The 23,937-nt window shown below is 39.3% G+C and overlaps 1 protein-coding gene across 7 annotated transcripts in view; it reads left to right on the forward strand.

The window, feature by feature from the left end:
• KANSL1L (KAT8 regulatory NSL complex subunit 1 like) overlaps positions 1-23,937 on the forward strand; it is a 67,000-nt gene that overhangs the window by 35,599 nt on the left and 7,464 nt on the right. For 6 of the 7 annotated variants that reach the window (XR_013929897.1, XR_013929899.1, XR_013929900.1 and 3 more), the window contains 7 exons: positions 205-406; positions 11,653-11,815; positions 15,801-15,911; positions 16,315-16,452; positions 18,861-18,985; positions 20,426-20,550; positions 21,493-21,547. Coding sequence is in view for 2 of the 7 variants with exons in the window: in XM_080398385.1 (XP_080254511.1) it covers positions 205-406; positions 11,653-11,815; positions 15,801-15,911; positions 16,315-16,452; positions 18,861-18,985; positions 20,426-20,550; positions 21,493-21,547 (919 nt within the window). In the remaining 5 variants the exon portion in view is untranslated. The remainder of the gene's footprint in view (positions 1-204; positions 407-11,652; positions 11,816-15,800; positions 15,912-16,314; positions 16,453-18,860; positions 18,986-20,425; positions 20,551-21,492; positions 21,548-23,937) is intronic. The other variant, XR_013929898.1, reaches the window with a different exon arrangement.

Raw genomic sequence — 23,937 nt, forward strand, 5'->3', positions numbered from 1 at the left:
TTTGTGATCTAACATAGAATTAATCAACAAGCAAACAAATAATATACATGATTTTCTGAACAGTGTGCTAAAACATTTTAGTGTTTATAAAATTCTGTTAGAATTATATGGCTGATGCTCATCAGCATATGAAATCTTGACCTGTGCATGTGGACCGCATTTAATTTTTTGTATTTCCTCTCCCCATTAATCATGAAATTGCAGAGCTTCAGACAACAGAGAGGTATCCTCTTCGAGCAGCTGGTTACTTGATCATCAGCACATCAAGAAAAGAAGAAGAGACAGGACAAGACTAAGATCTCTCTCCATGGCTAATGTGAGCACATCTGCCCGAACAAGGCCACTTCATAGTTTCCAGAAGAGGAAACTCTACAGAATGCATAGTGCCTGTTACAGGAATCAGCAGGTAGGCCCTCGCCTCTCTCTTCAGGAGACAAAACTAAAAGAGTCCAGCTGCTAGAGTCTGCATGTGCCTTGTCTGGTATGTCAGAAGAATAGTGCATGCTGTGCTGGTTATTTGTTACGTTCAGGGAGCACATAGTATGTGAGGCGGGAGTACTAGATGTGTCGGCAGGAGCTCAGAGTTAATGAGTTGAACTTAAAAATTAAAGATAGCTCAGAATCCTGCTTATCAAATCTGTTTGTTGTATGGCTATCTTTAAAGCCTTTGTACAGTCTGAGAGACAACTTGAGACCTTCCTTGGGAGGCTTGACTGCTGAGGGAACACGCTACAGTGTAAATCAACTGCCTGCTTGTTTTCAGAATATTTGTTTTAGCTACAAGAAAGTTTACACAGCTGGTGGCACATTATTTTCTAGGAAATTAAATTGCAATATCTTAATCTTGTTTCCGTTTTTGCTGTTCCTGATCAGTTATATTCCTTTTTCATGACACTTTATGAATGCTTTAAAACTTTTAAAACTTTCCATGTTACGAAGGAATTAATATATTAAAATGGGGGGGGGGGGGGGAAGCATTGTCTGTTGTGCAGGGCAAGGCATAGCTCTTCATGTCTGATATTAATAGCATATTGCTGGTAAGAGTATATAATGAGTTTAGTTGCAGTGCCTAAAGCAACAGCCTAATTCAGAAGCAGAGACAGTATGCACTCATTTTTTTAGAGCAATGTTAATCCCAAGTGGGTTTAATTTCTTGATTTTACTTTGCCTTTTAAAAGTGTATTGAGAGAAATCTCCATGTCTCCTCAGCTAACTGTCTCAGATTTAATAAGTGTACCAAGTGGTCTGCGGAGAAATTTCCTCTGCAAGGATGTTCTGTGTGAGTCTGCGGATTCAGCATCCTCTGCAAAATTGCAGAAGTGTCCTAGTTTAGCAAGATATTTTATTGAAAAACTGTCCGGTTTCTTATTAGCTTGACTTCCCTGGCAATGAGGCTTAAAGACTTGGCAGCCTGCCTCCAGGGTTTGATCGTGGAGGATGGGGGTGGAGGGTTAGAGTTTGAGAGTTCTACCTCCTAGCCACTTAGGCATTTCATCTGCCTTGCATTAACCAAGGAGGATGTTGCTGACTTGGACTTCCTTGTTTCCCATTCAGTCCAATCCATGTGCTGTTAAAAAGGTTGGAGGCCTTGTTCCCCAGCTGATGCCTCCAATACCAGTGCTTCTTGCTCCTCAGCAAGAGACTCCAGGACTTTCCCTTCCTTCTACTTAAACATAGGGGTTTCCAGTCCAGATGCAACTTCTAATCACAGGCTCCTCTAGAAGCCTGCATCTTGCAGGCTCAAGTATCTCATATTTCTACAAGCGCTGCCTGTGTCTCTGTCTTTTTAAAACTGGGCAGAGTTAGTGCAGTTCAAAGAATAACAGTAGAAGCTTGTGAAGAGAAACTTTATCTCTGCAGCCTGGCAGCAGGAGTTCAAAGCAGAGTTTACATTTTTCTCTTCAACCAGCAATAGAGCTGGGCTGCTTTGTATGCTCAATAGTTTACCTTTACTTGTAGACTAAAAAGATAGATTCATAGTTTACCTTTGTTTGTAGACTGCAATCAAAAAGCACATTTTTAAGTTACTAGTTAAGGCTTCAAATACTGGAGTTGGTGCAACTGTATGTCTGCTCCATGCTCTTGACAGTTCTAGTGCTGGGTTACCGTATGCTAACCCAACTCCAGTGTCTCTGTACCAAGAGTGCAGAGATGTCCCAAAGACAGTGTGGTAAAAACCCCTGTAGGGAATGCTGTTTATGCTTACTGTAGTGCTTAGCTCAAAAACCTGTGTTTAGATTCTGCTTTCTAATGTCTGCTCCACTGGCAAGTTAACCGAGAAGCAATGTGGAGAACTGCATCATGGGCTACAGATAGATTTTGCTCATGTTCCTGGAGAAAATAAGAGGTGGAGGCAGCAATCAAGCTGTCAGCTTCAGACTTCATGCAAGTGCCAACCTCAATGCTTTCAAAATTAAGGTAAAGCAGTGAACAAAGCCTCTTACACAGTGTTGGTTAAAAGCAGAGTAGCAGGGATCCTGCTGGGGAAGTAAGTGATAAAATTGGACTGGACATTTCCAGCACATTCTGACAATCACACCTAAATGGGTATCGAGTTTTTGAATTAAGAGCCATCATCAGTGTATTGTTTCATTCAAGAAATCTTATTCTAACAGCCCCCGTCACTTTCTTAGTCCTGCACTTGCCACACTTGGTTACCCAGCTGTTGATGAGATTGCTCAGCTTGTAATGGAAGAACACTGGCTATCAGCCCAGGCTGTCTGTTAGATTAGGCAGATGTCTAAGGGTAGGGATGCAAAATGAGGAATGGCCTTTAGGACTGATAGTTTTCTTTGAAAATGCATCTATACTCTCAATAGTAATCCAGCAAATTTCCTCTGGCTTTTCATAGAAAAAGGAGTTCCTTCTTAGCAGCATGGAAAATAGTTGGATTTTTAATGTAATGTAAATCTCTAGCAAGTGCTTCTCCCGTATTTCAAGTTTTGCGTATTTATATAGCTCCTGGTACCATGGTCTGTGAGGACCCCCATTTCTTTAAGATCATTTGCCTGAGAGCAAGCTAGAGCTAGGTAAGACTTGCTGCCACCTCCCTGCAGCATATATGAAGTTAAGAGACCAGCTTGCCAAAGTCTGAGGAGAAGATTGCATCTTCTGAACATCACAGCTCCTGCATCATCTTCCTCATAGTGCCTGGTTCAAACAGCTGGCAAGTGAGTGCCTGGCAGTGCTGATGGGCGATGCTGCTCTGCAGAGTAATCTGAGCAAGATGATGACTAAAGAATTCTGACCAGAGAATCACAGCAAAATACAGACTTTCCATGTGTGGAAGATCAAGAAACACTGGGATAGCTTTGAGGAATTTGGTTTTTTTGGGGGGATGGCTGTTTGTACCCTTTGTGCATTGAATGGCGTTCAGAGTGTTGCCCTTGACGTCTCTTCAGATTTGCTTGGGAACCTCATCTACTCCCTCCCCCGCCCCCAATATCCATGTTAGGAAGAGCAAAGTATGAAACTGTGAACTGCTATCCCATCTGTCAGTTCATAAGGTCACTGGGAAGAGAGCCACATTTTTTCTCTTATCTAGTGCCATGCCACATACATTTACAGTGCTGTCAAAAGTCTGAGTTTTGAGTGACCTAGTAGCCTCCCAGTGCCTGTTGAGAGAGGCTCTATGTTGTCCTCTACTTTGCTCTATTTCTTTTCTGGAGGACCACACCTTCCCCTACTCTGCTATTTTAATAATGCTTACACAGAGTAGTATCTAAAAGAAAACATAGAACTCTATGAAACTCTAGAATACCTGCCAGATCTACAAGATAGTTAGATTACAGATAAATAAAACAGGATGTGGGGTGTTTGGTTTATCTACCACCATCCAGTATCCTCAGGAACTTGAAACATCCTTTGGGGCCAAATCCGCTTGTCACCTAATTCACGATGCGTCATCTCTTGGCCGCAGAATCTGTTTTGTATCTTTCTTCTTTCGTTATCTAAATAGCTTCATAAGAGCTCAGGCCATTTCTTGAATGTGAGTCAGCACACCAGCCACTCGGAATAATCCACATGCGCAATAAACCCTAAGACTGCAGCCTGTGCTTCAGTCTAGAAGACATGATTGTAGTGGTGTGTTTCTTCAGCATGATTTTTGAATGAATGTTAAAACTTGCGTGTAAGATAGCACAAAGGAGTAAACTGTAGGCATGGTCTAGTAGGAGGAAACATGCTTGCAGGCAGGGACTGGAAATCTGAGAGTGCTTCATTCAAATGCCTGATCTGCTGCGTTGTTACAGCTGGCAGGTCAAACAACCTTGGGTCATTGTCTCCTCCTATAAAATGCATGTAACATGGTTTTAACGCTGAGAAAGAAGGCCAAGAGTATGAAAACATTAAAACTAAGAAAGTCTTTAAATAACAGATCAGTGTCAGGACTTTGAGACATGAGTACCAACTGAATCATTTCCCAGTGGTTGTTGCATTTGTAACTGCTTCCCCCCACCCAGATTACCCAAAGTCTATGGATGCTTCTGCAAATGCTCTTCCTATAGTGAGGACCTATAGTATCTCCTTCTCTGGCTATTTTTGGCCTAAACTTGAGGGAACTGATTTATCTGTGAGATATTAAAAGTTCTGTTAAGTTTGTTTAAAAGCATAGAAGTGTTGTCACTAGTCAGAAACTCAGAGGCCTGTGCTTAGCTGCCATGCCCTGATGTTTTCATTTTATCTTTGTGGCTTGCTGCAGGGTTTTCATAGTAACAAGGAATTTGTTTTGCCAGTACATTTTATTAGTTTCTCATTTAATATCCTAAGTAATGACATTAGTTCAACTTTTTTTTTTTTTTTTTGTCAAGTTGTGCTTCACCAAGAGATGTCATTGAAGCTAGGTGGTGTTTTAATCTATTAAAACTTTATACAGCTATAAATAAATAAATGTAAGAGGTAATAGAGCAGTGAGATCTGAGTACTATCAGTTTTGGTCCTTTCCATTTCTTTGCAGGGTTGTAGAGCACGGTGGGTTTTTTTAAATCTGAAAATTCTCATTGTATTTGTATCTCCACCTGCTGGAGGAAGAGTTGGTTGTGTGGATTGAGGCACATGGAGAAAACCAGAATTCAAACTTGCAAAGGTGCCAACACCCTGAAAGTTGGCAATTGAGGTGCAAAAGCTTACATTTTAGGTACCACAAGCAAACAGTTGGTGTAATGTTGCCAACTCTTGCAGTTGAGTTATTGCCACATGTTTTTTTTCTTCAGTCTCAAACAGGAGTTAAGTGAGAGCAGCAGAATATCTGCTTTCATTTAGCGGTTTAAAAAAAATAAATGGGGTGGAAGTGAGTGATTCTCCAGAAGGCTCCAAAACAGACAGGAAAAAAGTATTTAAATTCTAGGGGTTTAGTTTCTTATTTTAATCTAGTTCTTATGCTGGTTCTATGATTTTTGTGTCCTGCTACATTCCCAGTGCATGCTTAGAGCCAGTGATACTTTTTGTAGATGCCACTTGATAAATATATACAGGATACATATGGGTCTTTCCCAAAGTCTTGTTAATTTTCAGTTTTTGGGAAAGAGTGCATGTATAGATATACTTTATAATTTGTATTATATACCGCATGCAGAGCCTTTCTCTTACTTGCTAAATGTCTGCTATCTGCAAGTGGTCTATAGCTAGCAGCAAAGGAGAATAAGGGACAGGGAGAAGGGGGGGGAGTTGTACACTGTTTTCTGACAGGTGATATGTTTGACTGGGGACGAATATTTTAGCACCTGCTTCCTAGAATACAATCCCATTTCCTCTACCATATTATCCCATGTTGTGGTTTATTTGCATTTAAGGAGATACAAGTGAATTCTTTGTGGCTCTTATTAATTAGTGTTTTCTGTAATGTCCTGGTTTTGGCTGGACATGTGGCTCCCTCAGTCTGTAGATTTAAAGACACCGCACTGTTACAGCAGTAACTGTGAAGCATATTATTCAGTAGCCAGCTAGAAGTTTTGCTTTTTCACACAGTGAAGTAGTCATTTCCCCTTAGTTGCACTGAAAGGAGTCTACTGGTTGTCATCTCCCTCTTCGGTATCCCTAGATATTGGCTCCACCATCTGCTTCTGCATAGCTTCCTGGCATTGCTGGTTTCTAAAAAGCCATGAATACAGGGAATGTTGTTGTGTTGCCAAGTCTCCTGCAAACTGGTTTCAAGAAGAGGATGCACCCTGCTTCAATGAAAATGGTGTATTCTGTGGATATGTCAGTCTTTTGGTCTGGAGAAGAGAATCTCTTGGTTATGGTTTACCAAGTTTGTAAGTGAAAATGATAGTTGGTAAAATTACTATTTTAACATAGGAATTTAAAAAATAAGGTCTTATATTAGTTAAAAGTCAACAAAACCTGAATGGGATAAAAAAGTGTTCCTACGCATTCAGCTGTTCTGAATGTGTGACAAGACCGTTGTCTAGTTGGAAGGAAGGAAGGAAGGGAGAACACCTTTAGCTCTGTGATACTGTGGTACAGCCAGTGGAACTAAATCCATCCTTTGTGAGGTTTGTGGCAAGCCAGTCAGCCTGCAAATTCTTTTTTTTTTTTACAGAATGAAAAACCTGAAATGTGCTTTTTGCAGTCCTGTACCTTTAGCTTATTATGACATTTCTGTCATGTTTTACTAATCACATCTACTCTTAATTTCTGCATGACGTTTTTGAAAAGATATCCCTGTGGATTAACATTGTGCCTTTTGGTTTAAGTGGTCAAAGATTAAGCGCTAACCTTGATTTTCCAATGGATTGGCTAGTTGAACAGAAGGTCTTTGTTTCAGGATGTTGAGGACAGCATCCACTTACCACAGGGCAGGTGAAAGTCCATCTCCCATTGGCTTATGACAGGATTAAAGAAACTAAACTCCATATATATTTACAAGGTGTGGGTGGTCTCTGAGAATGGTAGAAGCTACCACTCCATTTATGACAATGATCAAAAATCTGAATTTGGGACAAGACAGATGCTGAGTAAGTTGTCATTAGTGTTTTATGAAAGTCTCGGTTCTGTTCCTGGAAAAAACTTGTCTGCCACAGGATCTGCCACTTTGCCCTTAGCAAGAGCTTCAGAAGGGCCAGGGGCAGATGAATTTGGCTACATCCCAGCGCAGCTTGCTTCGCTGTACCTGACCTGCATACAGATTGCAGGCAAGTGCATGGGAAAGGTCTGTCCATTTGACATATACAGAAACTTCCATCTGAAAGGGAGTCTGTCATGTAGTATGCATCATCAGTATATGTTCTGCACCTTCCCATGTAGGGATGTCTTAGATGCTTTGCCCACCATCTCCCCCACTACCTGTTTATAAGAGAAAAGATCTTTGGGGCTTTCAGATTAACCTTTCACTGTGTACTGTATGTTTCCCAAAAGCACTGTGCAGTGAAGTCCTGCTTAGAGACCCCTGATGTTTAGCTTGTGAAATAAAAAATTTCATTTAACTGTATGTTCTGCCAGAGGGACATAGCTCTGCTCAGAGCAGATTGTTGTGTGCACCAGAGGGAGGCCATGGAAAAGTGAGCTCGCCTTCAAGGCAGATGCTAAAGCACAGAAGCAAGTGGATAACGTGGTGTTGTGTTTGTTTGAACTGTACGTAGCACTTCTGGAGGATTAAAAGTTAGCAGTGTGTTTGGTGTTCAAAGGGGAGGAGGCATCAGCCACCCACACAGTGGTTCTCTTGGGTCCCATCATTAAATATCTGCAATTTAATTGGCTAGTCATTTACTGGAGAACAGTTTTTAATATTGAGGGGCATAGCTCTTCTATTGCTGAAAAGTTCTCTGTGCATGTATGGAGAATAAATGCTTTTTCCTTGCCTTTTTCAGCTTATAAGAGTAATCAGAAGCAGACGTGACAGGTATTCAGCAGAGTGTATTTGAGCTAACTTAATTAACTTACTAGATTCATACACATTGGTGTAATTGAACTGTGGCGCTCCGTACTGTTACACTTAGGCATGCTTCCAAAAATGGTAGGACTTTCAGTGATCAGTAGCTGAAACCATGAAACGAGTATTCATTTCAGAATTTTTAACTGGGAGCACAAAACATTTTTCTTTTCAATTATGGCATGCTTCATAGACTCAGAATTTTTTCTCTGCAGAAGAATGGTTGGCCAGTAACATTCAGCCTTCTGACCCTTCTAGAACAGAGGCATGAGCCAGTCATGCTTTGTCTAATGCATCAATTTATCAGAAGCAAGTGCAAGAATTGTTTTGAATATAAAAATAAATTGCTCACTATATTTTCTGTGATCCAATGAAACAGTACTAAGTGGGGAAAAAAATCCAAGATTAAAATTCATAATACTCTAGAAAATTAGATTCTGTTGGTGACACCATTACTTATGAAGTTTAAAACATAGCTGCTATTTTAGTTGAAGATTTAAAGCTTGCACACTTCTGATTTCCTCTTAAATACGATGTATTTTCTTTTCCTTAATAGAATCAGTTTAATGTAATGTTATTCTTCAGATCTACTTGAGCTCAGGAAGCATGAGGTTTTGTATTTCAGTAATGAAGAAAAATGTTTTAAGAGCTGTATGAAGTATAGTATAGCAGGGGAAAAATTGGTAAGAATTTAGTAATCTCTTGCTTTCTGAAGGGTTGGCATTGTGGTCAAGCTTATGGTAGAGGTCTGTCTTCTCAAAGCTGTATGCTATGGTTTTTGTGAAACCACTTGTCATTGCTGTGGTTGAATGGATATTTGTGGGATTGTTTTCAGTTGGGTTTTGGTGGACTTTTTGTTGTTGTGTTACAAAATCAGTAATTAACTGCTGTAAAAGCCAGTTGGATTGTAGACTGTACTGAACTGGAACCGAATTGAAAGGGGGGAGAAATTAGTTTTCCAATAAACAGTTCTCCAGTTTTGTTTCAATAAGGTTGAAACACTTTCTTTGACTGAGCAGCATGCTTTCATTCCAGAATGAAGGGCTTCAGAAATTTTTTCATCAAGAGCTGATTAAATTGACATCCCTAACAAACATCATGATTTCACTAATTCAGCATTTTCCAGTGGAAAACTACTCCATCAGAAATTCAAACCAGATCCGGTAGCTAGAAACACAGACACTGCCAGGGTTGGTTTTTTTTTTTTTAGCTTTTTTCTAGTAACTTCACAGGCATTTAAATAAAGCGACTCTTGCTTCTCCATAAATCCTTATTTTCTTTTTAATTACAAATTGACTTAATGAAAGATTTAATTATTTAGGTGTTGATGCCAGAGCATTCAAGGAAATAATGCACAAATTCAGGCAAGGTTTTGTTACTCCCACCACAGGCAAGAGGAGGAAAACAATTTTGCATTTACTGATGTTTGCAAATGGATTTTAATACTGTTTCAAAATAATTTGAAACTGTGGCATTTATTTGACCATGTATGCATGTTTTTGAGCAGGGTTAGGTTTAAGTTATAGTCTAAATGTGTTTGGGACTGAAGTGAATTAAAGCAAGAAAAATCAGGACTAAAGGACGGGATGTCAGTATATATTGATCTTTATATGTTTTATAGGTAATTTTACTGATTAATTTTGGCGATTTCTTCTTTTAAAAATGAGAGATTTATTATTTACTGTAATGGGGATTCATTTCTGTAAAAAAAAATGCAAGCAGAAGGGTTGCAGTCACAGCTTAAACAGTGGAGATTCAGTAAACTAGTTCGTTTCTAAAAACCAAATATCAAGAGGAAATATGCTTTTGTGCATTTTTGAAAAGCAAGCCCTTATTGCATTTAAGGTAGACCAACTACCTAAAAACTCTTTAAGCTTTAGTTTAATGGCCCATATAATGGGAAACATTAAATTTGCTTTAGCATTTATCCCTTTAGTGTTCCCAAACACAGGTCCCAGTTCTGCCAATACTTTATGGATGTTTAAAGTTTAACAGATGAAGAGTCCCATATGTCTGTACAGGAAAATAACAGAACATTGATTCGAAGGAGTCCTGGACCATAATTCTTTCCAATTTAAGTTGAAAGTATTCATGCATACACCTGTGCATGGAGATTAGGGTGGATATAGGACTGTTAATGTTTTCCTGTGTGTGTGTGGGAAAGCGAAATACAAGAACACCACCGCCACCACAGGGTCTCCTCTACTCCAGCATCATAACGTGCTTACTTGATTTTAATACTTCCTGCATACAATACCAGCATCAGGGAATGCATTGATTGAGAAAAAGGGAAGAGATGGAAAGGGGAGCTTTTTAATGGAGTATTTTCTGAGTTAGTGTGCATTGTGAATACTGATGCCACCTGGCAGAAGGACCGATTTCAGTAAGTGGAAGAGGATTTTATGTGGTGGATAACATCACTGCATCACTAACGGATGAGTGGCACTGCTAGAATACAGCCTGGAATATTGCAGGCAGAAGCAGTTGAAGAGATTTCTTGCATTTGGAAAGCAAAAGTACTGCAAATACAAGTAATTTGATCATCTTGCCTCTAATGCAACTGCTAGATGTTTTCCTTTCATTCCATAAAAAGTGATAAGAAAATCAAGATGACCACTGTTATATTCAGTCTTACAGTTTTTTACATTGAAATCCTTTTCCAGGAGATGATAATTGTGGCTGTTTGCACAGCATTAGGCTGAGACCCTTGAAGGTACCCCAGTGCCCCCTTCCCTCCCTTCCCATTTGTAGGATCTGCAGCATTTGGCAAAGTATCAAAAACCTGTGGAAGCCTTTAAAAAAGTCAGTATCTTTGAAGTTACTACTGTAGCATCCTGTAAGGCTGGAAGTAGCATAAGTAACACTATCTCCCTGCAGTGCTTTTGTAGCGTATTCTGAAGCACAGATTACTGTTGACTGCTGCCTTGTAGTATCATGTTCAGTTCTTTCCTTCTGTCTTTCAGAGCTCAGTATATTGCCTGCACTCTGCTGCTGACCCCTGCCCATTTTCACCCTACTTTTTGCCTTTGTGTCCTGTTACCTCAAGCCTACAAGTTCTATGCAATCCATCATTTCACCTTCTGTGCTTTAACAAGCCTTGCAAATAAACAGCTAAATTAATCTTTCTTTGCAGCTCTCCTCTTTCTAGTAATTCTTCTTACTACCTATTAATCAACGCTCAATGCATCCATCTCCGTATTTATTACTGTGTATCTTCTTTTGTTTGTGTTGCTTATCTGATATTTAAATTATAACAAAGTAAGGACCTTGCCCTCTTGCTTCGTGTAAGAACTCAGTGTGCTCAAAATGTTTAATATTGTGTCTTGCATTAAAATGTACAAGCTCAAACTGTCTAGAGATAGCGATACTAAGAATCTTTCTAAGACTAAGGGGATAAACAGAGGAGACTCCTGTATTTAGTCTGGTGTTAGTTTTGTTTGTGCATCTATACCATGCCTATTGTGCTGGAATAGAATTTTAATAGGTGTTTGTCATAGGATATATAAAAATAATGATTGGAAACAGTTACGTTTTTCTCTGGAAACTTTGACAGCTGTTTCCTGGCCATAATTTAAGGGTTTTTTTGTATTGTTTGTACTGTGCACTACAGTCCATGATAAGTGGAGGTAATTCATATTTAAACTGTCTGAAGTTTGTAGGAATATTTTTCCCATTCCCATGTTGAAGAGTGTAGCTCACTGACACCCCACCCCACACCCCCCTGCTCTAATTTGAAGAAAAAGGGTAAAGGAGAAGTTAACCTTTGTTTCTGTGTATCCTTGCAGACTTCACCATCTAGAGATGCCTCCTTTCCATATAAAACTCGGTTACCATGTATGATGCCAGCCTCCACTTTGAGCAGTAGTGACTACAGCGCAGAATCTAAGATACTAGATTATGTGCAAGAGTTGGACTCTTCCTTCCATCCAGTCTTATCATTCCCTTCAGGTAAGTAATGCAATGACACTAGCAGAGGGTGGTTGTGCTTGTGAGAGCTGTGCAGCTTACGTACTACCTTTTCTTTTGAGGGGTTTTTAGAACTTAGTTCTTTTACAGAAAACCTCACAGCGGCAAAATAAATACGTTAAGATTAAATTAAGATCTTAACTTCATCCATTTGAAAAACACATTTTCTAATGTTCCCATACCAGTAATGTGATTACAATCAAGAAAGACTGGGCAGGGAAAATGGGATTTTTCTGTGTGTTTTCATGGTGTGTCTAATTGAGTCAGTGTTAGTCCTTTAGATGGTGCTTTTACCAACAGACTATATGATACCTTGGTTGTGGTGTTTTCATAAACAACTTTCAGTTCAGGCCCTTTGGACTAGGTCCAAAAAGCTTTATTTAGGTTTTCTAATTGTTTTTGTGATAGTCAGCTTTTTTGGTGGTCTTTGAAGTTTATGGTTTCTGTCATCTGATTCTTTAATCTTTTTGAACAATAATGCAGATGATGTTGTTTATGACTCAGCCCCGAAACTAGTGCAGGTGCAACTTGACAGCACTTGGGGCTTCAAAATAGGATATTAAATGCTGTTATCAGCAGAAGGGATTCATACTATGTGATTTTTGGATGGTGTGTTTTTTATGGTATGGTTGGGAAAAACCTATTTCCAGGTAGTTGCCTACCAGTACAGGAATTCTGCTGTTCAGGGAGCTGCTTTGCCACAAAATAATCCTGGAAGTGAGGCAGGGACTTCCATGGAACTGTTTGAGTCTTTAATCAAACCCACTGTCTTCCCAGAATGACAGCACAGACACTGCAGCCTGGTATTAGGAAGTCAGGGTAGTAATTTAATAAGTAGGTCTTGGGTTTGGGGAACTTATCGCTGGCCAGTAGAGAAGACCCAAGCATGGACATGGAATCCTGTGGTGGTCTCAACTCTTGCAGGTTTACAAGGTTTTACATCCCGTGTGTGGCGTAAACAGGAGATTATTTTGAGGAACAGGTAGGGGAAACAGAACACTCACTTCAAGAGTGCAACAGCAAACATCCTAGTCAGCAGGATTGTGTTGTGGAAAAGAAACAAAAACACTTCTTAAATCTTTCTTCTTTACACACGCTCTCCATCACTTACCCTGTGACTCTGACAGCCCAGCTGGACGGGAGCCAGGGTTGTTAGAAATCTGTTCAAGGATAGTCATATAAGGCTATGCTCCTTGTGTTCATCCTTACCTTACTCTTAGGGGAGACTAGGAAGTTTAACAAGAATATTGATGTTTTCTTTTCTCGAAAAAGGATTACTCATGAAAAAAACTGAAAGGCTTTGGATTGCATTGTGGCTACTCTTGGTCCTTTTGCCAGGATGGAGGAAGCAAATGTTATTTTAACTTAATTCCGATACCAAGAACATCTTTATTTTGAGGAATATTTATTCTCTTTTCAAGGAGCCTTAGCCTTGCTAATAATAGTTGAGACAGGAAAAAAGTGCTAGACTTACTATCTCCTGCTCAGATGCAGTTCTTGTTTTTAAGGAAGGCTAGATTCATGCTCTAGTCTGTGCTTTGTGTACTTTGCTGTCTCTACCTCCTCATGAAGACCACTAGTCTATTTGTCATTTTCGTTCATATGAAAGAATTATTGTGAATAAATGCACGCTAGAAATTTTCCAACTTGGTCAGGTAGCCTGGTTCATTTTCATGTTTTCTTTGCAGCTTCCTTAGAGTTATCCCTTTCCAAAGGGATAACTTCTCTTAAAATACCATTTGTGGTGTGCCTACCTCTTTTTTTATCACTGTCTTCTGAATAAAAAAATGTTTGTCAACAGAGTAAATAAAAGGGTTTTGTCTTAATTTCCTTTGTGAGTTAAAAAAAGATTAGTGGTATTTGTTCCACTTTGAAAATCTGGGAGTTTGATTTTTCAGTGTAAGAGGAGGGACTCAAGGTTGAGATTCAAATGTTGTTCTCTGTTATACCTAATTTTTTACATTCAGGGTACTTATTCTCTTGTTTTTTACTTTCAAAGGAGAATCGTAATTTGCAGACAACCTAGTAAATATAGTGTAGTGGGACTGGCTCACTAGTGTACTCATTTCTGGAAGCATAGTCATCCTTGTGGTTCTAACCCTTGCCTTCAGAGTTTCCAGACTACCAAGAGTCTTGACCAAAAATGCGTCAGTCGTTGCAGCATCCCTTGAACATAAAAGCACCTCTTTAAATTTGCACCCTGATAACTGGAAAATTATAGGTTTTATCTAAGAAGTTTGGGTTTCTGGCATTTCTGCACCTAGTCTGTGGATAAACTGGAACAAACACCCCTGACCTTTTGATTAAGATACAGAAGCACATAAAAAAATCTCTGAGACAAAAGAACACAGGAGAAATGTTTTGTTTGTTTCATTACTTAAATGTTGTGACTAATAAACCTTTCAGACCTTCTTTATGTTTTTCTCAGAAGTAGAATAGGAAACACAGCAGAAACCTTGGGGTCTTGTGACAAAATATCTAGTTAGATCCATATCAAATCGAAATAAATTGTTCTTTCTGGTTAGCAAAGTATATTGAAAGGTTTTGTCCTGGCAAGTCCTGAAGGCACACAAGGCTAAGGTTGTATGTAAATAAAAGTAGTTTAAAGCCCACCCTTTGGCCCTGCCCTCTGTCCTTTTCTCATTCTGAATGTAATGTCAAGCTTGTTTCTTATGTTGACATATTTATTTCTACTTATTTTCTCTTCTTTCTTGTAAATTTGTTTCTGGAAAGGCTTTTCAGATAGAAACCTATTTTTCTTAAGCCTTCCTGCCTTACAACAGTGGGTAAAGTCCTTACCATTTGAGATATTTTGCAGGCTAATTCTGAGTTAGAACTCCCTTGGGAAATGAATTTACATTGCCCTGCTGTAGCCTTTGCCAGAGAGAGAAGGGAGGAATGTACCTTGCAATTACCTCAGGGCTCCCGGTAGTCACAATTTCCAAAAGCCTTAATTACTTGTACCCAAAAGGCTGAACCGAAGCCTTTTCAGATGACAGGAAAGGCGCACTGTGTGCTCTCTGCTGTGCTGAGTTTTGTGCAGGAGTTAGGTAAGAGGGGAAGACCTCGGTTTTACTCTTACTTGATACCATCCAGAGCTTGTTTTCATGAAGTGTAATTCTGGAGTAATTGCAGGTATGAACATAGTTTATTCCAGAGTAAGACAACCTTGCTCTTTCTTACCTTGACTTTGAACACCAAAAGAAGTGCTGTTAATCTACAATGTGTGTGTGTGCCTGCACCGGGACTTGTTCAGGAGCCATCCTTAGGTTTGAGTCCCACCTCGATCTGAGTTGCCCTGTCAAGCCTTAGAAGCTCTTAGTGTGGGAGAGCTTGGAACCACTTGGTCAGTAGTATGGCAGTGCAGCTTCACAGCTAAAAATGGATTTGTTTTTACCATGGCATAATTCTCACTTCGTGCTGATAGAAAGACACATACCTTAAGTTCCTCCCTCCAGGCAATTACTGGAGTTTATCTTACTAGTACTTAGATAACTGATAGCAAAAACTACAGATCTTTGCCTGTAGTGGAGGATAGCACTCGTACAATAACTATCTTGATGAGTTACCTTTCCTCAAATTTTCTCTTTCACTCATGCAAAAATCACTTCTTTGAAATGTCTCGCAGCAATTTTTTGGCATATTGTCATCGAGTTTTCCTTTGGTCTCACCACTTTCAGGACATGTTTTCCTGTATTGTCTTCAGCTTGACCGTGTGAAGACACTGCTGCCACGTAGACAAGTGATCAGTCCTCGCAGGAGTTACTGAGCTCTGCCGTCCTTCATGAATTGAAGGACTCGAGGCAGCAATATTCCTCACAGATTATATTACTAGAATATATTGTATTATATATTGTGTAAATCAATTCATAGACTTTCAGCGATAATGCATAATTCATTGGCTTTTAGGTTGCTATCTTTCTGATACAGACCCCATTCCATTTGGGTATTTTTTTTTATGTATTAGATATTCCTCTTCACATATACTTTGAAACATTATTAAGGAAGGATGACATCAAAGGAGAACCTGTTGATACCTCATCTTTGGGAGTGGAGTTTAAAGTATCTCCAGAAAATGGTATGTAAAACAAAATATTTTAATATTTAATATATTAAAAACTTTCTAACTGAAATAGGTTCAATTTAGAAACTTACCACAAAGCAGGTTATCAGAGAAGGTAACTGGTTAAGGCTTTAGGTGGAAGAGGAATCTCTTCCCAGACCACGCTGCCGGGTTCTGCCTTGTTGCATGAAATGATCTCATCAGAGCCATAGGAGGGCACTAATACAAGTGGGGGGAATTTGCACCATGGGCTCTCTGCAGTCACAGGTGCCTGACTGCAGTACTGTTTACTATTTGGATTCCTATCGGAAGTCTGGGGTTTTTTTTCCATTAGAAATAGTTCAGCAGTTGAGATTGCCTGTAAATTGCACCAATGAAAAATAAGTTTTCAACTCGATACATGTTTTTTCTGTTGTAGACTATAATCAACACAACGTTTCTGTCAAACAATGGAGTGGTGGCTGTTTATCTAATTCCAAATCTCAGTCAGTGTCAGGAACATCAGACCAGCTGTCAGAAGGAAGAAAGAAAAGACACCTAAGTGAGACAGCAGTAGGTAAGAAAAAAATGGTATTGCTTAAGACAGCACTGCTTCTTTTAAAATATGTACTGTGTAAATGAGTTTGTTATCACTGGGCTTTAGGAATTAATTGTAAGTTGTCTCCAAAAAGGATACTGTTATGAAACTTTACGGGAGTGAAGAAATGGACTTATGACACCATGAAAATAATTTGCTGTTTTCTTCTTGAGTATATATTGCAAAAAGAGACAAGCTTCTGTATTTTATTTTTTGAATACTCTCAAAGGAAACTGCTCAGCAGTCCAACTGTGTTTTTCACATACTGGCTGTCATTATTTTTAATATGAAGGGTTTTTTTTATAGTAGTCAGTGAAACAGACTGAATTGCAAAGTTATCTATCATGTGCCCAATCAAACATTTAGTATTCCTGGCATCTTTGGTCAGCTACGTTTCATTTGTTGTGTACTGTCATTTGTGGTTCTAGTTTCCTTCCAGACTGTTAAAATGACTTGTGGGTAGCCAGTGCTTATAATTAGTGTTTTCATCCTTGTTATCTTTATATTTCAAGCCATTGAATCTCTGCTTCAGCACTTGGTAAATTAATAGAAAGTGTCCTGAAAGTTCTGTAGAATAATGTGACAATTTAAGGACAAAAAATTCAGCACACCATAAAAAACATCTTACCTCTCCAGACTATTAGAATGTAAAACCTAACAGATTTTGTTACAAGTTCGTTTATGTGAACTTTTGGCAAACTTTTGGCAAAATTCCTCACGAGACATTTGAAGAAAGTAAATAACTGAGTAAGAGAACAAACTATATTTAAAATTTTCCTTAAAGAATTAGAAGATATAAATGATCTGTTAACATTGTAGAAAAATACACTTCTGGTGCATATCCAGGTAAAACTGCTAGTGTAATCTTGCAATAGAGGTGGAGATATGGGAATTAATGCAGAGATGATTTAACCAAAAATTATGATTATTTTTTTTAAAAAAAAACAACCAAACAACAACCTACAAACCACAGCCCCAAACCAAAAAAATCCTATGATTAGAAAGTTACAGGAGAGAGTAAAAGGTGGTTTTGGACACACTGAAAACTGTCTGATTTGGATGGGTATTTTTCTCTGCGTCATTCCCCTTGTGCATTAGTCCTCCCTTTTGCTATACAGCCCTCTCTTACACTCTGTGCCTGTCTCTGCCAGGGGTGCTGTGCCCTGTCCCCTCTCACTATCAGTGATCCTTTTTTTGCCCATGCCACCCGCTTCCCTAACCAGTTGCTGGTCCCCAAAAGACAGATGCTGACACAGTGTTTCTTGCAGCCACGCTGTTTGCCTAAGTGTATTGTCACGCACACAGATCAACAATTCAAGTTACTTGGGAGCACTAGCAAGAGCGAAAACTTCTTGCTGTTAACCTTTTGAAGTTACAATTAGTCTTCTGTCAATAGCATTTAGTTCTTTGCGTTAACGGAACAAAAAAAGCAGTCTTATCATGAGGATCATAGTTTCCCAATGCCAGAAAACCGCTATGTAGTGTATTCACGAGTAGCAGCAGAAGTTCTAGCTTATTAGTGCTATGGGTGTAGTACTACATATTTATTCCTAATTTGGGCTCTGTCTAGGAGAAATTATCCATGGGGAAGGTCAGCCTGATGAACAAGGCCAAAAATAAAAGCTGTGTGCCAGGGAGTTGCGGAGCCGCCTGGGAGATGAGAGTTCATGTCCTTGACCCAGCCTGTGCAGTACAGTCTTTAGGATCAGTCTTACCTCTGTTTCCATGTTGGAATGCACTGATTCTTTTTATTCATTGGTGTATTAAATCTGAGTTCTCTTTTCTTACTGGAAATTAAGGTAGAAAGCAGAACACAGCTGGTTAAATTTGGAATCCCCCTAAATGCTGCTTACAGTGGAAGTGAATAAGAGTAAACAAGAATTAAGATTTGTCTGGAGCAGTGGACCACTACTAGAAGAAACCACACATGGAGATCTAGAAACTAACCTTTCTTAGTTTGCTGCCGGTTTTGTTTTAACATTTATCAAAGAATAAACTGTCAGTGAGGGCTCATCAGTGAGATGCACCCCAGCCAGGGAAGCGCTGTTAGGGAACGCTGGGAAGCATTCCTCTTAAGTCTGATTGCATTTGCTATGTGTGTAGTGTATGGCAGCTCCTGAAACAAACGAACAAAAAAGTAGGATTTGCCCATACGAAACTGGTTCCACAAGAAGAAATCCTTTGTAAAAGGAGAGGGATGGGTTTTGTGGAACAACAATGACAGGATGAGTAGCAAGGGTTTATTTAGATGGCTTTTTTTATTATTCGTTAAATTGTAACTGGTTAGCTGTGGGCTTCTAGAAATGACTTTACTATTACTGTATGGAAAAATATCTTTAATAGACAACAGCCAGTATGCATTTGTTTACTACTGTTTTTTGTGACAGGCGAACATAATGCTAGGTTTGAGACATTCTCCTTTCAACACACAGAACCAGAATCCCATAGCAGTTTTGCTGCCGTGACCAATGTCAATGCGATGTCTAGGCCTGCTCACAGCACTTCATCGCAGGTAAACCAAAAATGTCTCACTGTCTTAACTGAAATATTAACAGAGGGTCATACAAATTAACAATCCAAAACCACACACCTTTTACATCTCATTTATTGTTAGAGCATGGAGCATTTTTACAGTGAATTAAAAGGCTTACATTAAGTAATTTATTCCAGATTGAGTATGTGGTGTTCCTAAAACAGATTCCTGCTTGTAAAAAAATTCTGCAGACCATATAACTGGAGTGTAAGTTTGGTTTATTGGCATTGGGCCTTTCATTTATTCTTTTTTTTTTCTCCCAAATTTCATTAAATATACTGTGATTTATGTTCCCAATTTTACACAAGGGCTCTTATCATCCTTTTGTCTTGCTGCAGCTATATAAAATGGCCTGATGGTGCAAATACAGTCACAGAATTTGTAAACTCTCGGCTTTACTGTTTAAAACCTTTTGTGTAGAACTACAGGCAAAGTCTCTGGTATATAAATTTGCTGAGAAGCAGCCGAGCTCTGGTTCAGTAAAACCCCTGCAGAAACACACTTTGTTTTATTGGAATTCATTGAGAATTTCATAAGAATATTCAGATTTCAGTCCCACGGTTCTGCTAAGCTTACTGGTATGCTGGTGCTCTGTAAGTCATCATGTTTCAATCTGGTGATGACTCCTGGAGAGCGGAGTTTAAATCTGTGTCCCCAACGCAGTTTTGACAATGCACGCTCCCCTTTTCTTCCCCTTGCTGGAGCAGACTATTGTCAAAGAACACCTAAATGAGCATTTTAGAATAGACTGCCTCCATTAATGTTCAGCTGAAAATTGAGATCATGTATTATGGAACGTATCGTGATTTAAACCTAAACTTTCTCCTGTAATCAATGAATCTCAGTTTTTGACCCATGTAGGTTCCTTGCACTAGTGGGCAGAGAACACCACCAGGAATCCTACTGTGATCATAGCAAAGAAATTCTTTTTCTGTCTTTTGCATTTCTTTTCAGAAAACCACTTTCTATATAGGCTGTTCTTCACTGCTCAATGTAGCTTCATTCTTTTGGAATTCTTAATTGTATCACACTGAAGAGAACCACTTGAGTTATGGGTTAGTAGCTTATAGAAGGTTGTCTTCGTAGACTGAACGTTATGAAGAAGGCAGCGTTAACTTTCAAGTCCTCCTAAGTATTCAGAATTAACTGTAACAAATTAAGGAAGGGAAACTCCCACTGGTTTCAGTAAGAGTTATGCCATCAAGAATAAATCTCAGACATGAGATAGCTTTTAAGGTCTGCTGAGATTCCATTGGGGCAGAGGGAGGGGAGGGAATGGAGTCAGAAGTCATTAAGCCACTAGACAGTGTGTTCAAGTTGCAGACTTTCTCCTTGGGCAGTTTCTATATTTCTCAGCTAACATGTAGTTGCTATGGCTCGAGCTGATGAGTCTCCTCTTGTATTGATTATATTCTACAGCATAACTCCAGGAGGAGGTTGAGAAGTGAGAGCTCCTACGATATAGACAACATCGTTATTCCAATGTCGCTTGTGGCACCATCGAAGTTGGAGAAATTACAGTACAAAGAAATCCTTACGCCAAGGTTTGTTCATTACTTCCTTAGTTGCAAAGAAGATACCAAAATGAACATGAGAGTGTTAACTAAGAATATCATGAACATGTAGTTACATAATTTTATAGTATTAAGATGAACTTCTCATGTGATTGGGGCTTTTTTTCTGTGCACTTCTATTTGTGTGACTGAAGTGGTGGGAAGACTGGACAACTGACAGTACAAGGGAAACAGTCTGATACACACAGGGAGGTGGCAGATGCACAGACAAGCTAAAAACAGAAGTGGGTTTTTATCATCTTAAATGTAGTGATAGTTGTGGCCTTAAATGTGCCATAAGGCTGATACACTCCGAGTGGTTATTTGGAGGTTACTGGGGGTTTTGTGTGTTATGGGTCATATGAAAATAGTTAACTATCTTCAGTGAATTAAACAGAAGTGGTTTTAGCATATTTTTCCAAAATGTATCCATTCTGATACAGTAGAATAAGCTTAATTTTTTCCATAGTATAAATTACTTGTTCTTATTCTAAAAAAAAAAAAAAAAAACACCTTCAAATTGTGAAAACAGGGTAATTAATCTCCTGTGCTATAATTCAGTATTTTACTAGCAAATGGCCTGAAATGGCTAAATGCAATTGTTATATATTTTAAATCTCTAATTTGTATTTGCTTTTATATTGTCTTTAAAGCTAAAAATATTATTAAGGCTCTATTGGATAGCTTAAAGGCTGTGTTGGGAAAAGGAAAGGTTGGATATTGGATTGGGAAAGGAAAACCTACATTTCTGGCATCTGTTATCGGCACCTTAAATAAGAAATTATTTTAATTGAAAGAAATTTTGAGGCCACAGCAGTGTTGAAGAAGGGGTAACTAACAATATAGTGTAGAAACAGAAGATTTGTTTGTATTGCTGAAACAATGAAACAGCATTTAAGTAAACTAATTTGACTTCCCTTGTCTCATTTCTAGCTGGAGAGTTGTTGAATTTCAACCTTTAGAAAGATCTCATACAGATGAAGAAGAGGTAGGCTGTATTTTTAATTAAGCCACCAGTTCTTAATTAAACTAGATATATACCAATTGTCCCAATTATATATTATATTTTCCAAAGTCACTGACTTCATGCAAATCCTGGTAAGCTTCAAATTTCAAAAATGAAGCATTAAGTATCAGATTGTGAAAATGTCTTATCCCAACCTACTTGACCCTATGGTGGATGACAGAAATGTGAGCGAATCCATTAATAATCATTGGCCACTTGTTCGTTTGGCTCTTCTGTCCCTTGGTGCTGGCACAGTCAGTGCTCCCAAAAGGGTCCCTTTGGTCAGGCCTCTGCCACCCCCGCTCCTGAGCACTGCGATACCTGATCTCGCACTGTGACTGTCTCCTCAGGGCTACCTGTGCCATAATGTCTGTCCTTTCCCATCCTCTTCTTTCATGGCCAGTTCCCATGGCGTGTTGCTCTTCAGAAGGTAAACAGGCTTTTTGCACGTGGGCCCAGCAGGTTTCCTCAGTTTTCTTCTCTGTGTTCATTTTCCTGCAACCATCCTGTTGGGAGCAAACTTTTCTTCTTTCTGCTTTGTCAGGAACAACATAACCTTCAGCATTTCCTGCTTGCCTCTTGCACCAAGTTTGCACATCGTGTGCTACTGTTGCTTCCTCCAGACATAAGAATCCACCTTTTTCTTCCAGGGAATGCCCATGGACTTTGCAGCTGGGGGTCCCTTTCTCCCCTAATCAGATGTTGGGTGCATTTCCTAACCCCAGTGTGAATGTACCAGCAGGTCTAGTCTCTGGGCTGGTTTTCTGTCCTTCCAGTCTTTTTGTGGCTTTTTTTCCAGAAACCTGCCTGTTTTGCTGTCTTTTTGATAACTCTAACCTCATTACAGCCTCTGCTGTAGGCCACTATCAGCTGTAGTAACTCTAGGACTTACATTTGTACCTTCATGCACAATGTCTGTTCTTGAGCTCCTTTTTCAGACAATCTCTACAACCAGGGTTTAACTGTCTTAGTAGGAAAAGATTGCATTTGGGTAGCAGTACAGAAGGTTATCCTAAACACAGTAAACAAAGCTTTGTGCCACTCCCTTGGGGTAGAAAATACACTCTCCACAAAGATGCTAGCTTCCACACAGTTTTACTAGGTCTGTAGCTGCCTGCTTCATGGAAATGAACCTTTCCTTTTGGAGAGCATCACCGTCTCAGCTCCCTGCCTGGTGTAGCTGCACTTACCTGGCACCATATTCTTGGATCAGAAGGAAAAGAAAAACTTACTCTGTCCCTGCCTTTCCTCATCACTTGAGAAATTCTTGTGAAATCTGGTGGTCAGATTTATGTGACCTTGACCCACTGCCTTTTAGTTTGGTGCCATCTCTGCTAGCAGGAAACATTCCTGATCTTTTGTAGTGAGAAGGTCAAAATACATACATAGGAGAACCATCTTGCAAGGATATTTGATTAAACCATTTGGAGAATAATAATAAGGCAGCAAGTTGCTGTCCCTTGAGAATCTACTATTCATTGCTCACTCGCAGGGGGAAAAGAAGAATTTCAACAGTGATTTGACTTCAGGGCTTCAAAGGACTTGCTTGGAAGACTCGGTCAATGTCTTGTTTAGATTTCAGAACCCATACAGATGACTTGTCTCATGTACATTTAGTGATTTTGCTGAAGGGACTTCAAGGTGTCTCTCTCTGAAGCTCATGGGCTAATCTCTTGTTTAGTAGCCCTCCCACTACATTTGTATTTGGCATGACGAGTTGATCCTGTATGATTCATCCTTTGGCCAGGAAATAACTTGAGTTAACAATAAAGCAGCTTTGCCTCCTGCTGTGGTCCACTGCTTCTGTATTGTCTGCCAGCTGCTGGGTAGAAAGAGAGAGATGTCAGACAAGAGAAAAATGCTAAAAGTTCTTGTTTGTCTATTGCCAGTTTTCCCCTTTTGTTTTGGGATCATGTTAATTGGTTTGGACATTTTTCAGAATACTACTAAGAAAAGGTGGTTGTCTGATCATAATTCCACTTCCTTTGCTTTAGATTTTAGGCCGAGTTAGATTTGTTACTGAGTAAGCTTGGGAAATGACATGAGAAAACAGCAGCATTACCTTTTTTACATTTTCTGCACTTGCATTCTGAGACTCTTGAAATTGTTCCTTGTGCTGAAATCAAGGCAAGCTTCAGTAGATTATTCGTGAAGGATGAGAGAGGGTAAAACATACTTTCTGCTTTTACATCAGTAAGCTTTTCCTTTGCTTTCCACTGCATAGTAGCCTGTGGTGGGACTGTGTAACAGTTTCTGTTCTGCCTACCTTCTGCATGGCTACATTTAAAACTTCTGGAGTAGTTCTTGTGTCAGCCAGCAGTTAGGGATTTGTTCTACTTGATACCTTTTTTTCCTCTTTTTTTTTAATCTTC

The sequence above is a fragment of the Falco punctatus genome, assembly GCF_963210335.1.
Source record: "Falco punctatus genome assembly, chromosome: 8".
Taxonomy (NCBI): Eukaryota; Metazoa; Chordata; class Aves; order Falconiformes; family Falconidae; genus Falco; species Falco punctatus.